The sequence below is a fragment of the Chiroxiphia lanceolata genome, chromosome 5, assembly GCF_009829145.1.
Source record: "Chiroxiphia lanceolata isolate bChiLan1 chromosome 5, bChiLan1.pri, whole genome shotgun sequence".
In the NCBI taxonomy this organism is placed as follows: Eukaryota; Metazoa; Chordata; class Aves; order Passeriformes; family Pipridae; genus Chiroxiphia; species Chiroxiphia lanceolata.
The window spans coordinates 40,791,166-40,805,934 of record NC_045641.1 but is presented as its reverse complement, the minus strand read 5'-3'; the positions used below and the strand labels follow the sequence as shown (position 1 = coordinate 40,805,934).

At 34.0% G+C, this 14,769-nt stretch overlaps 1 protein-coding gene across 17 annotated transcripts in view; it reads left to right on the top strand.

The window, feature by feature from the left end:
* Positions 1 to 14,769, top strand: part of PPFIA2 (PTPRF interacting protein alpha 2) — a 327,520-nt gene that overhangs the window by 240,677 nt on the left and 72,074 nt on the right. For all 17 annotated transcript variants that reach the window (XM_032689687.1, XM_032689682.1, XM_032689684.1 and 14 more), the window contains one exon: positions 5,743 to 5,859. In XM_032689687.1, coding sequence (XP_032545578.1) covers positions 5,743 to 5,859 — 117 coding nt within the window. The remainder of the gene's footprint in view (positions 1 to 5,742; positions 5,860 to 14,769) is intronic.

Here is a 14,769-nt window from a genome sequence, read left to right as displayed (position 1 = left end):
CCACCTACTTCAGACATAGGTGACCCACTGGTGATGTTCCTCTCCCAGTGTTTATAGAAGGAATCAGCTAACCACTTTAATCTAAGCACTCAACACTTTGCTTTTCAGTTATGCTGCAGTGTGCCAGCCAGATAAAATCAAAATTTTCCGTTCAGTTATTGTAATTCTGCCCCAAGTTGCTGGGTGATACATGATGCCAAAGGCTGAAACTATACTTTTTCTGTATGTAGACCATGCTCTGTGCTGGGGTCAGATACGCAGTGATCCTTTTTTACAGAACAGCATTGGGAAGAAGGCCTTGGGGACTAAGATTTCCAGCAAAGGAAATTAGTTTGAGTAGAAAAGTATCCAGAATGCTATTTTTGTACTTTACAGTATATTATACAATTGATAGTAACAACAGCTTCTCCCCAAGGGTGTCAGAACACTTACTGGAAAAGCCTAGTGGTAAGGAGATTATTTTGTCTGATCCCTCACTGGTCAGTATTCTCTCATTCACCCCAAACCTAATCACCACCAGCAGCAATCATCTCAGAGTTCCAAATCATGAATCCACTTCAGTTTTCAACTACAAAATCATTCTTCCTGTCTAAAGTTGTCATTTTTCCTTCCAAAGTTGTCAGTGCTGTTTATGGACCAAATATCACCATTATTCATAACAGAGAAAGGAATGCATTTAGTCCCTTTCCACCAACCTTGAGGGATTTCCACTTAATATTTGAACAGGGAAATATTTTCTTACACATTTTTATCTATTATCTGAACAAAGATACCTGACAAGTTTCTTAATGTTTTGTAGGTTATATGCTGATTTCTTATTGTTTTTTGGGGTACTTTGATGAAGAAAATCAGAAATTAATGCAGGTTTACACATGTTCTTACACATGCAAAGTAGTATGTAGCTACTTGCAAAGTAGCAGTCATCTTTCTTTTAGCACGTGGCCACAAAAAAGCCCAGAACACTAAAACATAGGGCAGAAAGCAGCCAAAATATCACTTGTCTCTGAGCAAAACTATAAGGGGTTGAATGCTGGTGCTTTGTGGGGAAGTTTTGCAGTGAGACAGTTTACTGCTCTGCAGAAATATAATAATAGCTCATTGATGCTCAAGATTTGTGTACAGCAGTAAAGAGACAAGACCAAAGTTCTGTAAATATAAGAGATTTTTGAATGACATGAGACTGCACAGACCAAGTGCGCAATTAAAAATGTATCCGATGTAGGCAACTTAATAAAAAAAAGTGTAATAAGTTGGTAGTTCCTTTTCACTGCTGTTTTAGAATCCCAGAATCATAGAAAGATTTGGGTTGGAAGACACCTTAAGGATCATCTAGTTCCAACTCCCCTGCCACAGGCAGGAACACCTTCCAATAGACCAGCTTTCTCAGAACTTTATCCAACCCGGCCTTGAACACCTCTAGGGATGGGGAGTCCACAATTTCTTGGGGCAACCTCTTCATAAAGTGATGATGCACTGGACCTTCATAAGAAGTCAAGAACTTCTTCTTAACATCTAATCTAAACCTACCCTACTTCAGATTAAGGGCATCCCCCTTGTCCTATCACTAAATAGAGAATTATATTAAGTATTCATAGTAAAGTTAATTACCTGAAGCCTGAAACTGTAATAAGGTAACAAATGGCACTCAGACAAGTTTCAGCAGCAGAGGTACACAGTCATTTAGGATTTTGTATATTTAGAAATGGATTCTGATCTCACACCTCTCAAATAATTTTAAATTAGTTAATTTGCAGTATACTCAAAGTAAAAATACAGAGTAACACTTTTCCTGCTTCCTTTTGTGTCTCATGAGAGACTCTGTGCTGTGAATAAATCCATTGCATCTTCGTGTATATCTTGTGTGTTCCAGTTTATTTTTATTTAGCCTAATAAACCTATTTGCATATTTTGCCATTTTTGTGCATTAGTTTTTCCTTTCCTTTTTGGTTATCCTTCAAAGTTTTGTAGTTTTTTTCAACCACAGTGTGAATCTTTCATTTCTTTAAATTTTAAATCTTAGTGTTCTACTGTGGTTAGTAATCAGACTGTTTCCCTTGCTAAATAGATGGAATTTATGCTATTGCTTACTGATTTATAGTCTTATGTTGTCTATATCATTATGAAATTATTATCTTATTATATTTTCCTTTTAACCAACATGGCTGATGCGTATGGTTCCATCTGTTACTTCTTCCAATCATTTCTGGCTTATATATTCATATTCTGTTCTATGATGTATCTAATATTTGAAATTAATATTCTCTGAATACCTGGATTCAAGACTATTAAGTGTTTAGGCATGATATGTAGATTTGACCATTTATAGAAATGGAGACCACTTCAAATTTTGAGTCTGAATTGTTGAATCCTAACTTCCTAAGAAACATATTTCAGCACTGTCTATAGATAATGGACACAAATTCTGCTAAGATTTTGGAGGGAATTTATGTAGGTAATACAGTGAGGATACTCACCAAAATTGTAACTTTAAAAGCTGGGCTTTAGGAGTGTTGAAATTATTTCAGAGTTGAGACAAAAAGGCTGAAGTTGCATAAGGTTACGTTCAGAAATATTACAACAGAGTAGGACTTTAGAAATCGTGCCATTTGTCTCAAAGTACCTTTGACATCTGAAAGCCAGAATCTAAATCAATGAAAATTCTTTAAAGTTTCAATGTTGCTTCTCAGTCAGAAAACTAACATACAAAAGTGATAAGAATGTTGAAGATCAACATGCCTGTGAGATGAGAATAAGCTAAAGGAACTCTTCAGGGTAGAGAGTATTTTCATGGGCTTAAACAACAAAAGTTAGAAAGGTCCAACTAGAAAAGTAATACTCCATATTTTGTTCTTAAACTGACAAAAACTGCTTCATTTTTCTCAATAATAAAAAATAAGAACTTTTCGGTTCTGCTCACTGAATTTGGAGACAAATTTAAACTTGTGACAGAAAGCTATCTTTAGACTTAACTACGGGGAGACTTGAAATTTTACACTCTTGTTTAGAGTCTCATTGAAAGGTGTTGCTGTGGTCCATGTCAAGTGTGCCAAATAGAAACATAATGTCTCTGATTTTGGAAAAGGAATCTAATCATTTGAGGTCCACAATTAGCAGCTGATAAGGAAAAATTATGTGATATATTTGATCGTATTCTAGAAGGTACAATTTGGACTTGAATATTCAGGTTGATTTCCAGTTTTGGGTACAACAATGCTAAATAGATTAATGTATTTATCCAAATTTATTTTCTATTAATCTGTCTTGGGAGTTGGGGTTCTTTTGGTTTGTTTTCAGTAGCTGTGATACCATCCTTAAGAATATTACCTTTTACTTTTGAAAAAAGGAACTTAGCATGCAAACCATTAAGCATTTAACCTTAGAGGGTTAGATAGTATGTACATACTTGGAAAGCTATCTGTGGACATGCTTTATAGTAGATTTTTGAAGTTGAAAATCATAAACATAAAAGCATCAATAGAACAAAAATGCATTTCTTGAAAATAATATTACTGAATTTTGTCTATGTTGAACAGTCATTTTCTTAGCTAGATCTCTGATATTATCATTGTCTGCTGTTGTAATAACCATTAAAATTGAAGAAGATTCAGGGTCTACCTAGGAAAAAATTTAGAGTCATCTATGTCTTCACCTTCACTTTTGTCTTCATCATTATCCCTTGTGCTATGCTTTGGCTACAGAAATGGTTCGTTGATTAAATTAGCACATTTGCAAATGATTTTCACATTATTGAAAGTTAAGTAAGAAATAAGTAATAAAAAGAAGCAGGATAGCGTTTAAAAACCTTTTGCTTGACTAAAGTGAAAAGCAAAAATTCATGTTTATTTGTAAGACACTGGAGAGTTTCCATGCTCCCTTAGGAACATTAATTCTGCCTTAATATATTCTTTAAATCAAGAATAGAACAAGTATGAAAACAAGTTAGCTGTGTGCTTATTCACAATTTTGATCTGTTATATGATGACTACCCTAGAGCTGAAACTTTTAAGATGTGCCAGACTTCAAACTCTATGTTGTTCCTGTATATATTTACTGTGCATTCATTACAGTAATAAAATCTTTGAATTAGTAAGGTATAACAAGGATGGATTTTTGGAAAAGAGATTGTTCCCTAACATTAGAAAATCAAGAAAATCCCTCCAAATAATGGTATATGATATTGTATTCTTTTATTTGCCTTTTACCTTGAAGGAACAATTTATTTTTTAAAAATTCATTTATTTACTTACTTGGAAAATGGTGGTCTCATGGTATCTAAAGACCAATAGAGGCTAAGAAAAATTGAACTATTTTGGAATACATTTAAACAGCATTCTTATTGAGCTAAAGAGGTGTAAGGATTTGCATTAGATGTAGATAATAATTCAAAATAGAGGTATAGTGATGTCTGTAATGGATAAACAAAAGATTTTCATATGAAAAACTCAGATCTATTTATGTCTGCCAGTTAACATATCCTGTGATTTTACATTTTTTTCAAATTATCCATAATGGCATTACATAAATCAGAATTTTATAACACTTATGTTGAAGTATCTCATTTAATCCACCTGAAAGTCTCTTTTCCCACTAACTGATGGCTAATTTTGTTTGGTGGGAACCATGATTGCAGTAGTTTTGATTTGAGAACTATTTGAACCCCAAAGAAAAAGAACTGAGTGAAGCTATTCAGAAAAATACCCACAATTATTAAATTACCAATTAATGTGTACAAAGTGAGACTATGCTAATCATACAGAGCTTTTTCTGTTATTTAGGACAGATGTAATTCTCTTACTTAAGCAAAATGTTTTAAAGCTCAGCGTATTTGTACAACCCAAAAGACGCAGATAGTCTCAGTTTTAATTCCCATTCTTACAGTTTCCTATAATTGCCTTGGATGAAATGTTGCCCTCAAGTCTTGGTCTTGGCACTGAAGTCAGTGGGAGTCACATGACTTCTACAAGGGCTGTAACTTGGAATTTAGTGAGCAGTGAATCAGCCTGACTAATATTACAGCAGTTTTCAACATTTATATTAAGGAAAAGTTGTTTGAAATGGTGTGTCCCTGATATCTCAAATATTGGTCAGAGAGATTCAAATGATCTTTACAGTCAGCATTTAAACATAACCATTAAATGGGATTTTTAGTAACACTACCAATAAATAACTAATATTTTAAAAACGATAAACCTGCTTGAATATGTGCTAAAACAGTCAATGAATACCATAGTAGAGGGTGTTAATGTACATGTTTTTCTTAAAAAAAACATGTAAAACGTATGTTGTTGTTACTAACAGATGGGAAGCTGACGGAAAACTAACACTTTGATTTACATCACTTGGTTTTAATTCATAGCCTTTTGGTACTGTTTTGCTACAATACCACTTTGGCGTCCATTGAATTCTATATAAAAGAATGAGTCGCAGTGTTAAAAAATCAATGACTAACTGCTATTTCATCTTTCAAGCTTAAAAAAAAAGCAACAAGGATCCTAGTACAAAGGAAGGATAGAAGGCAAGACAGGGGTGACTATGGTGTCATTTATTGGTTCCTTTGTATCCTTAGTGGCCTTTAGACATGGTTAATATGTTTGGGTTTTAAACCTCTTTGCATTTGATAGTTTTGCAAATGCCACAAATGGCTAACATAGCACTGAATTGTTAATAGATTTAACAAATCACCTGCTCAGTAGTTTTCTGATTTCTCATGTATATTGACCACTTATTTCCTTTCTTTTGCAGATTGTAGCTTTGCGTGAACAAAATGCACACATTCAAAGGAAAATGGCAGCTGGTGAAGGTTCTGCTGAATCAGAGCATATTGAAGGAATGGAGCCAGGGCAAAAGGTTCATGAAAAGGTATAAAATGTTAGTTTTTATTAAATCACACAATCAGTATGATAAATAATCAGGCACTAGATTTTAGTAATGTAACTCTTTTATGGGACATCCTTTTAGAGTGTTGTCTGCCTACTGAAAGCAAATTAAAAAAATTACCTTGTTTAAATGGAAAAGATGGGCAGGTCCTTGCTCTTTGATAGGCTATTGAGTTAGACTCATAACAAACTTTTCTTGGCATTTTTTGCATAATGCTACAATTAAGGATACTATGTGCTGCTGAGTGATCCTTTGTATGTTACATACAGAAGAGTGTAGTGGCACATAAATGTGAAACTGTCCATAGGGAGATGACAGAGATCTAAAAGTAATTTTCCTCTGTGCTGCCTACAGATACTTTTCAAATTCATGTCCATGCTCATATAGAGAGAAGTGAAGAGCATATATCTTACTTAGCACTATTGCAATAGGAATTAGGTATACAGAATTCAGGCCACATATTTGCTTCTTAAGGCTGAAAGAGAAAAAAAAATTAGAGATTGATTTAGAAACAAGATTTTCTTCTAAGCCTGAGTTTTCCAGGTTGATAAAAAAGAAGTTGGATATCTTTGTCTCTTGCTTCAGAATTCTTAAATTAAAATGAAAGCAAAACATAACATTTGGCAGACAGCTGAAAAGAGTAGGGTTGCTGCTTGGATCTCTAATTTTGCATTTTTTTCTAATGCCATATCATGAACATTGGCAGACATCATACTTATAAAAAATAGCCCTCATCATTACTTATTTTATAGACAATCCAACTTAGAAGGATTCACTTACACTGCAAGCATTAATTTTACATGTTTTGTGGTTTATTTTATGTGTGTATTTTTCTTTGAGTAATCTATGTGGATGAGAAACATACAGTAAACAAATATTGTCCAGCCATTTCCCTGTTCTTTGCAAAATCTTACTCACAGACACATCTGTGAAATTTTGATAAGCAGTGAACACCCCGCTCTCCTGTGCTTTTAAATACAACCGCACTGCTTAACTGAAAATCTCTAATTTTCCACTTTCTTTGCAAGCTATGTCTTCTGATTTGAGCCATTGGGTTAATTATTTGCAATTAGAACTAAGTAGAAATAAGACTATCCATCCTTTAAGAAATCTGCATATTTAAACATTAATGAGAGGAATGAAAGCCAAAGTAACACATTGCTATCAATTTTTGTATTAAATGTTTCCAGAATATTATGTCCAGAAAACTTCTATGCTTCCTAATAAATACATTTTAGGTTGGTCAGGGTAAGATGAATTAAAGGCTTGTGCTTACTACTTTTTGCTCCTTATATTAAATAAGGCATACTGGATAAGAAGTTAAGAGGAGACTGTATTGACACCAGATCAACCAGTCCACTCTAATTCACATCCTCTGCAACTAGTTGTTCTTTAACTTTCTACAATGACCTTGGTGCCCGCCATTAATTCCTTCTTATTTTGTGGAATCTCAACTTTGTATGTTATTTCAGCTTAAGCCCAGACTAAGGATCCATTTAGAAAATATTCATTCAACTTCAGCAGTAGGGATGGAGCAATAAGCTATGAAGTAATGGTTTGCACCCTCCCATAATACAGGGGATCAATGTTCAGCTAAAGTCAGTATCAGTAGATTCTACATTTTAGGTTTTGCATTTTGTGACTTGGCAGAGGGTAGGGGGGGAAGATAATCTGACTGCATTTCTCAGCAGCACAGAAATATTTTCTATTACTTCAATGCTTACAATAGGTGCTAAGAAAAGTTATTATGTACTTCTTTTAGGTTGCTTCCTCTCAAGAGGATAGAAAGAACAGCCCCAGAATTTTTCTATGCCATTCATTTTCTTTTTCTAAAAGAAATTGAAGTAAATGAGACCTTGCCTGAGAACTGAAAAGTTAATATCATGCCAATAATTAAAACAATATGACCAAAGTTACATTGATATTAGTAAAATTATGAAAAAATAATAGTGGAAATTGAAAATTAAAAAAGAACCCTCTGAAACTGGAAACATTAAAAAAAAGCTAAAATGAGAGACTATACATTTTATAGAATGCAGTTTATGTATACATATATATTTATAAGAAAAAATTTAGTTCAAAAGGATACTGTTCTGTTATACCATAAAATGATTCCTATAGAACAATGGCTCATTACTCAGTATTTTTTTAAATGAGCAATAAGGGAAATCAAGCTAGTAAATCTTTAAGAAATAGAAATCTTATTAATGGCGACAGGGTGTAATCATAAATGGAGCCTCATTATCAAGTATAAATAAAACATCTCAAAAGAAAATAATGGTAAAATAGAAGTAATGAGAAGTATTAACTATAAATATTTACTACTTCACAAACAAAAAAAAGAACAATTTTAAAAAGACAAAAATAAGTGGCTTTTAATTATGATTTCACAAAGTTCCAAATTTTGTAAGACATCTTCTGTAGGAAAGTATTAGCAGTTTCAACATGAAATTAGCCTGCTTTGAAACAAAACAACAAAAAGCTAACAAGGAGCTTCTAGCTTTTTTTGCCTGGAACAGATTGCAGATTGCACTGTGAATTGCTTTTGTTGGCAGGTGGATGCCAGGCTATTAAACAGATAAGGTCATGTATATTCTGTAGGGCTGACCCTAGCCAATATGATCTATGACAATAAAGGTTCTAAGGTATATTATTTAGGCAAGAGCAATTTAAAAGCTAACAAATATAGAAACTCGCAAAGAGGTCAACTTGCACAAAAAGAGCTTTAAAGGAGTTTTAAAAATTGTTTGAAAAAACACCTGACAAAGATCATCTGCTGTGGGAAATAAAATGAAACCATATCTGTTACCAGATATTCTCCTACCTAGATCCTTGACCACTCGCTGCCACACAGATCCTTCACCTAATCTGTAAGAACAAAAGCCTGATTTCCCCACAAGCAAAGGCCAGGAAAGGCAGATTTCCCAGTGAATAAAGTGCCCATTGAGAAATCTATTGGGAAGCAAGTAGGGAAGCTGCAACAGTGGGACTGAACAGCATTGGAGATCAAGATAATACCAATGTTAGATGCATGCAGGGATGTTAAAGGAAAGAAGCTAGGCAGTGGCACAAACACTGAAGAAGAAGATTGCTTTTGTGCACATCTCAATATTGATGGTTTCCTATCTGAAACAGACAGCAGAGAATGACAACAGTTGAGCCCTTCCTGATGGTATTGAGTAGGGTCTGTGAACAACCCCTGGTGTACCTTTGGGGTAACTTGAATGCAGGGTGTTAGTAAAGTATTAGCAAAATTCATCTGCTGCCTCAAATTATTGCACTGGCAATAGTACAGGAAGTTTTTATCCTAAGCAAATACAAAATGAGGATGAAGCTTTGGGAAAAGAAGGGTTGGTGTTATCGGTGTTTGATGATAAGCGTCACAGCTCATCAAAAAAGATACATCCTGGAGATTAAAGTGTGACTGTACAGGTGATGTTGTCAAGAGATCTCAGCTCTGTAATAAGGTTTCAGGAGCTGATGGGCAAGAACAGACTATGTCTCATGTAAAAGCAAGAATGTCTTTGACAGCGGATTTTTACTTAGTGAGAAATAATAAAAAAAGGAAGCCCATAAAAGTCACTTTAAATAGTCTTGTTATTTATATTATAAATAAAATATACAGATCTAGAAAAAAAGATTCTACATAAATAGTATACAAACCATATGTATTTTTATGGATTTTCACTTAATGGATTTTCTCTTAATCACCCACTAATTTGTTTTGTAGACAAATGACTATACAAAGGTTAATAATTTGGGTTAATATTTGGGGAAAAAAAACACCTGTACATTCCAGAGACCAACATCAGATTATTCACCTATCTAACTCATAATCCACTATGCTCTTTCCTGCATAATTTTTTCATTATAATTCCTTCTGGGGTTTGTCAAAAAGTAGTATGAAAGTCCTTGTAATTGTATGAAGTAATGACTTACAGAATCCAATGTCTCTACTTTTATTTGCCATTTTAAACTAGCAATCATTTTCATCTATATCCAGGGAACATGGTCAGTTTGGAGAAAGGAAATAATTTTCTACAATGTTTGAAGAATAATTCTTATCAAAATATCCCAAATATAAGGGTTGCCTTACTAAAAATAGTAACCGGTATATTTAAAGACATATTGGAATGCCTGAACCTTTGACTGAGTCAAAGTATTTTCAGAAGTGATCATATGCAAACCGGGAAGGATTGAAGTTGCTTTGGAAAACGGTGGATCTTCTGATGTTTGTACACCTTAGATGTCCACCATTAAAGTATTCCTTTCAATTGTAATTATATCTTGTAATTTTTGTCTCATATTGGAGAATATTCCTAAATTCTTTGCCATATATTCTAATTAAAACACACAACAAATCATTGCTACAATTCTTCTGCAATTAATGGAGTTTTATCAGAGACTAATTGGCCTGGGGAATGGCTATTTTTATTCTCGAAGATGTCATGTATGCACAGGCATTTTCCTGCTTGACAAATCCACTTCAGCATGGATTTCAGTTACACTGAAGACATGAAAGCTAAGTATTTAAGTGCAGTGTAAATTGTGGTGTTTTTCCTTGGAAGCACAGTGTTTCTCTTTTTAAACTTTATTGTTAAACTTTTTTAACTGAAACTTGTAAATACTAGTAAAATACAAAGACTGTTTGGTCCTATTTAATGCCTTTATTAATTTATTTTTAATAGTTCGTATGTCCCTGTGAAACCTTTAACCTGCTAATAAGGGTACTCTTCTTTATTCCAAGATCCATAACTGTACCATTAAAACTCCTTAAGTCGTCTTGTGGGTTTACCTACTTTTTCTAACCAGTGTACCACACTGGTCCTGTCCATACTAAGTGAAGCTTTACCAGCACAGTTGTTCCCTTCCCTTCAGAATAAATACCAGAGTATTTCAGTCAGATAGAAACAGACACATACACCAGGAGAGGTTAAAGAGTCTGTATTTCTGGTGCAACAAAGACCTTGTTCTCCTAAATAAATAATGTTACATTTTATGAGGAACTCAGAGTTGTATATAATTACTTTTTACAAGAACTAAAGAGCTGGGTTTATTTTGCTTCGTAATATACCTCAGGCGGTCACATTCAGCTGATTTAAGAATCACGTTTTTATTTCCTTTTCATAATACTAACGTATTATGATAATTAAATCAAGTGCTAATAGACTATGAATACTAAAATCTGTGAAAACATTGACAACAGTGATAGACATTGTATCCTCTAGAAGTAAAATGTGTTTTGCCAAGACAAACACAGTGGGCTAAAATGTTCAGAGTGCAAATCAAATACAATTAATAAAAGTAACAAGTGTCTTTCAGAGCAATCATGAGAATTGTTCCATTTTTGGACTTCATTATTTTTGGATTTTCTGATCACTTTGTGTGATTAATAGAAAACTGTAGAAAACTTCCAGTTTCAGTTTTTACTTATTAGTTTTTTTACTTATTAGTTTTTATCATATACACTCCTTTGTTTTGAATGAATAAATTAAAAAATCTTTCAACTGGCAGCATAGTGGAATGCCAGAGAAGGGAGTGAAGGCAGGATATATGGAGCCCTCAGAAGAGCCATTTAAAAAGAGGAATTAGCAACACTTGAACACCAACCATCAAAGGAGTGTTTATAACTTAGAAAAAGTTTGCCGTAAGGATGTTTTCTTTGCCTGTTTTCTGACTGAAGTCAGAATGCAGGATGCATAAAAGGTAGTGGAAGTGATACATAGAAAATAGTGGGAGATGTGGTCCTTGCCCCAAAGTGTGCACATTCTGAATTAGAGAAATAATACACTTCAGACACAAAATACATTTGATAGGTGGATGGTGGGTTTGTTTCCAAACAGTGCAGATATCTTTCTGACTTACTAATCACCTCTTTCTGGATTAAGATTGATAAAGCTAATTGAAGAAACATGTGCTGAGGGGGATTTAATGAAGATTGAGGGCTTGACACACCTGGGGAGGTGAGGAGTTTTCAGAGTGAAAGGAAACATGGATGAAAACTGCAGCTAGGATTAGAAGATTTCATTAATCTAAGGAGTAAGTCTAGGAGTGTATGCAGTATTTTCTTGGAAAGTGTCTAGGCAAATATTTTGTAAATACTGTCCTGCTTAATAGTTTAGTATGTCTGCATAACTATGAATACTTACTGCTCAACCCTATACCATAGAGAATTTATCATACTGACAAAATGCATTACTTATGCATTTTTAAAATAATAAATCAATAGGCCCCTCTGGTTTTTAATTTTTCAAGACATCAGCTCTTTGCCTGTTTCATATAAATTCATTTGTCTTTCTGTTATATAAGTTTCTTTTCCTATTTATTCAATAGAAACCTCTACATACTACTCCATATTAAACCTGTTAAAATACAGCTTTAAAAGGGGAATTTTGGAGGGGAATTTCACATTTCAAGTGCTGTGCTAGCTAACAGCACTGGCTGACTGACCTTTGCTGGATGATTTACTGAAAGATGTTGCCAGGACGGTCATTTCTAATGGTAGGATGGAGAGACTACGAAGAAAAAGGAGTTAATCAAGGCAAATGAGGGCAGAGTTTGTGTGTATAGTTTGGTTTGGACAGATGACTAGCCTTTATAATAAAGTTGCAGTAACTGATTTCTATCTCCTGTGTAAGAGCTCAGAAACTCTTCTGGTAGTGTAAAAGAGAAACAGGCAGGCATTCTGGAAGAAAAAAAAGAAAGCCTGCCCATCAAGTAAAGGGTTTTTTCCCCCCTACCTGATTTTGCAAAAGAACTAAAGTATGACATGATCACAGGCATCGGAAAGATGAATAATAGCTGAAAGGTGATCAGGAAGCAGACATTCTAGATTTTTAAATTAGTAATTAAAGCAGGAGTTGTTTGATGGCTCAGTAGAAGGAGCAAGAAAGTGAGAATATTTGGAGAGAAAAGTGCTGAAGAAGTTAGCTATTTTTACATCAGTATTGGAGTAGGGAAGAAAAATTTCAGTTGAAAGAATATTGGCTTTGATAGTTGATTAGAAGTTGCACAAAAATTTGGAGTAACTGAAGAGGGAACCTCTAATAATTATGAGAATACTGCCTAACACAGACCAAAATGTGTGGACCAACCTAGAGAAGTAGCATAACCTTCAGAGAGGCAACCAACCACTTAGAAATTACTGTGACAGCTTAGGCGTAATGCTACTATTTTTGGCAAAGTTTTACACATTCTGGTTTCTGTGCTGATTATACAGATGATGATCATACTGCTTTTGCTTGTTTAGTTGCCATTTGCGATTGGGCTATTGCACAGCAATGTATCTGTGCTAGTATCATTTTCTTTTAAATATTTTGCATGAGGTATTTGAATGGAATAGAGGTGGAAGAACTCTACACTGTAGTAAAAAGCATCCTCTTGAAGTCCAGTCACTGTGAGTTATAGGGTCACAGGCTTATCGGCAGATATGAAGATATGTCATATCTGGAGACAGGCTTCTACAGCAATGATGTTCTGTTCTTAAGAAACAATTCTGTCTTATTTTTTGTAGCCTTTTCTAAATACTGTGATTTTTTTGAAAACTATTTATTGCTCTACCTTAGCTTGTATCGATTGCCCTGTCTTTTTATGTATGCTTTAGATTGTTGCTTTCCTGTCCCACCTCATACTGGAAAAAAAAAAGAAGAAAACTCCCTAATTCGACATGTTATTGAGAGAACTTGCATAATCTCATGTTCTTTCTTTACATACGTTTACAATATTTATATTGTCAAATGAACCCTCATATAGTAAGAATAGAACTTACTATATGAAGACTTTTGAAAACCCATTTTAATGATATATTTTAGGTTGTTTATCAATAAATATATATGTATAATAAAAAAAGTGGTTTTTTACAAAAGTTTTCATGTTTTTAAAGATTACTTGATTCTGACACAACTCTAATGTAACATATGTCAGAAGTCATCTGGGTATTTGCTGAAGGTAGCCAGCCAAACAAAGACAGTTCCTTTAAACATTAGGAGGAGAAATTTGTTCAAGATGAACCACAATGACATTATATTGACTTAAAAATGTGGTGAGGACCTCAGTTTTGACACTAAGGATTTATAATGCAATGAAAGTGCCAGTACTCCTTTAAAAAAGGATTGTGAGAGCATCTTAGCAAAGAATAGAAAAAGAGCACACAATTTTAGAGTTAAAAAAACTCCAAAACACAAAACCCCCAACCACACAACCCAGTGCTTACACTGTAAAAATACTGGCTTGTTCTAAGAATTCAAAAAAAACAGATTTGAAATTTTAAGATTACTTTCAATTATGTAAAGGGACCTTTTGTTTAGACAGAGCTTTTAATTTAGTCCTTCAGCACAGAAATGCTTATGCATATGGGCATCATGTGAATCACCTGTGCTCTCACCACCAAAACTAAGGGGCACAGATGAGGAGTTCCATCAAGGTAATGAGTCCTGTCTCCACTGTGGATTGTTGAGGTAACCCCCTGAGATATTATTGTTTTCCTTCTCACCACTCTGATGTTAAATTCTAACACATAGTACACAGTACAAAAATACACAAAATACTATGTCAATAGTATGTAGACCAAATATATTTGTCAGATGTTTTACAGCTGGAGAGAAAATATCACTTGGAGGTGCTTTTTACTGTTCTTGGAATTTGTCTTCTATTTTACACCAAAGATTGTTGAATGCAAGGTTCTTTCTACAAAACAAAATTGAGAAGAACTTTGCTATCTAACCTGGGACAATTTTACCATTTCTTTTGATAACTGTTATAGTCTGGTGTCCTTACTCTTTTTTTTCCTCTTTTTTTTTTTTTTTACCCTAAGTGTATCTCCAATCAGTTTGCCTTCAGTATTATTGCTAGTGTTTAATTGAAAGGGCAACATGAATTGGATAAACAGAGGCT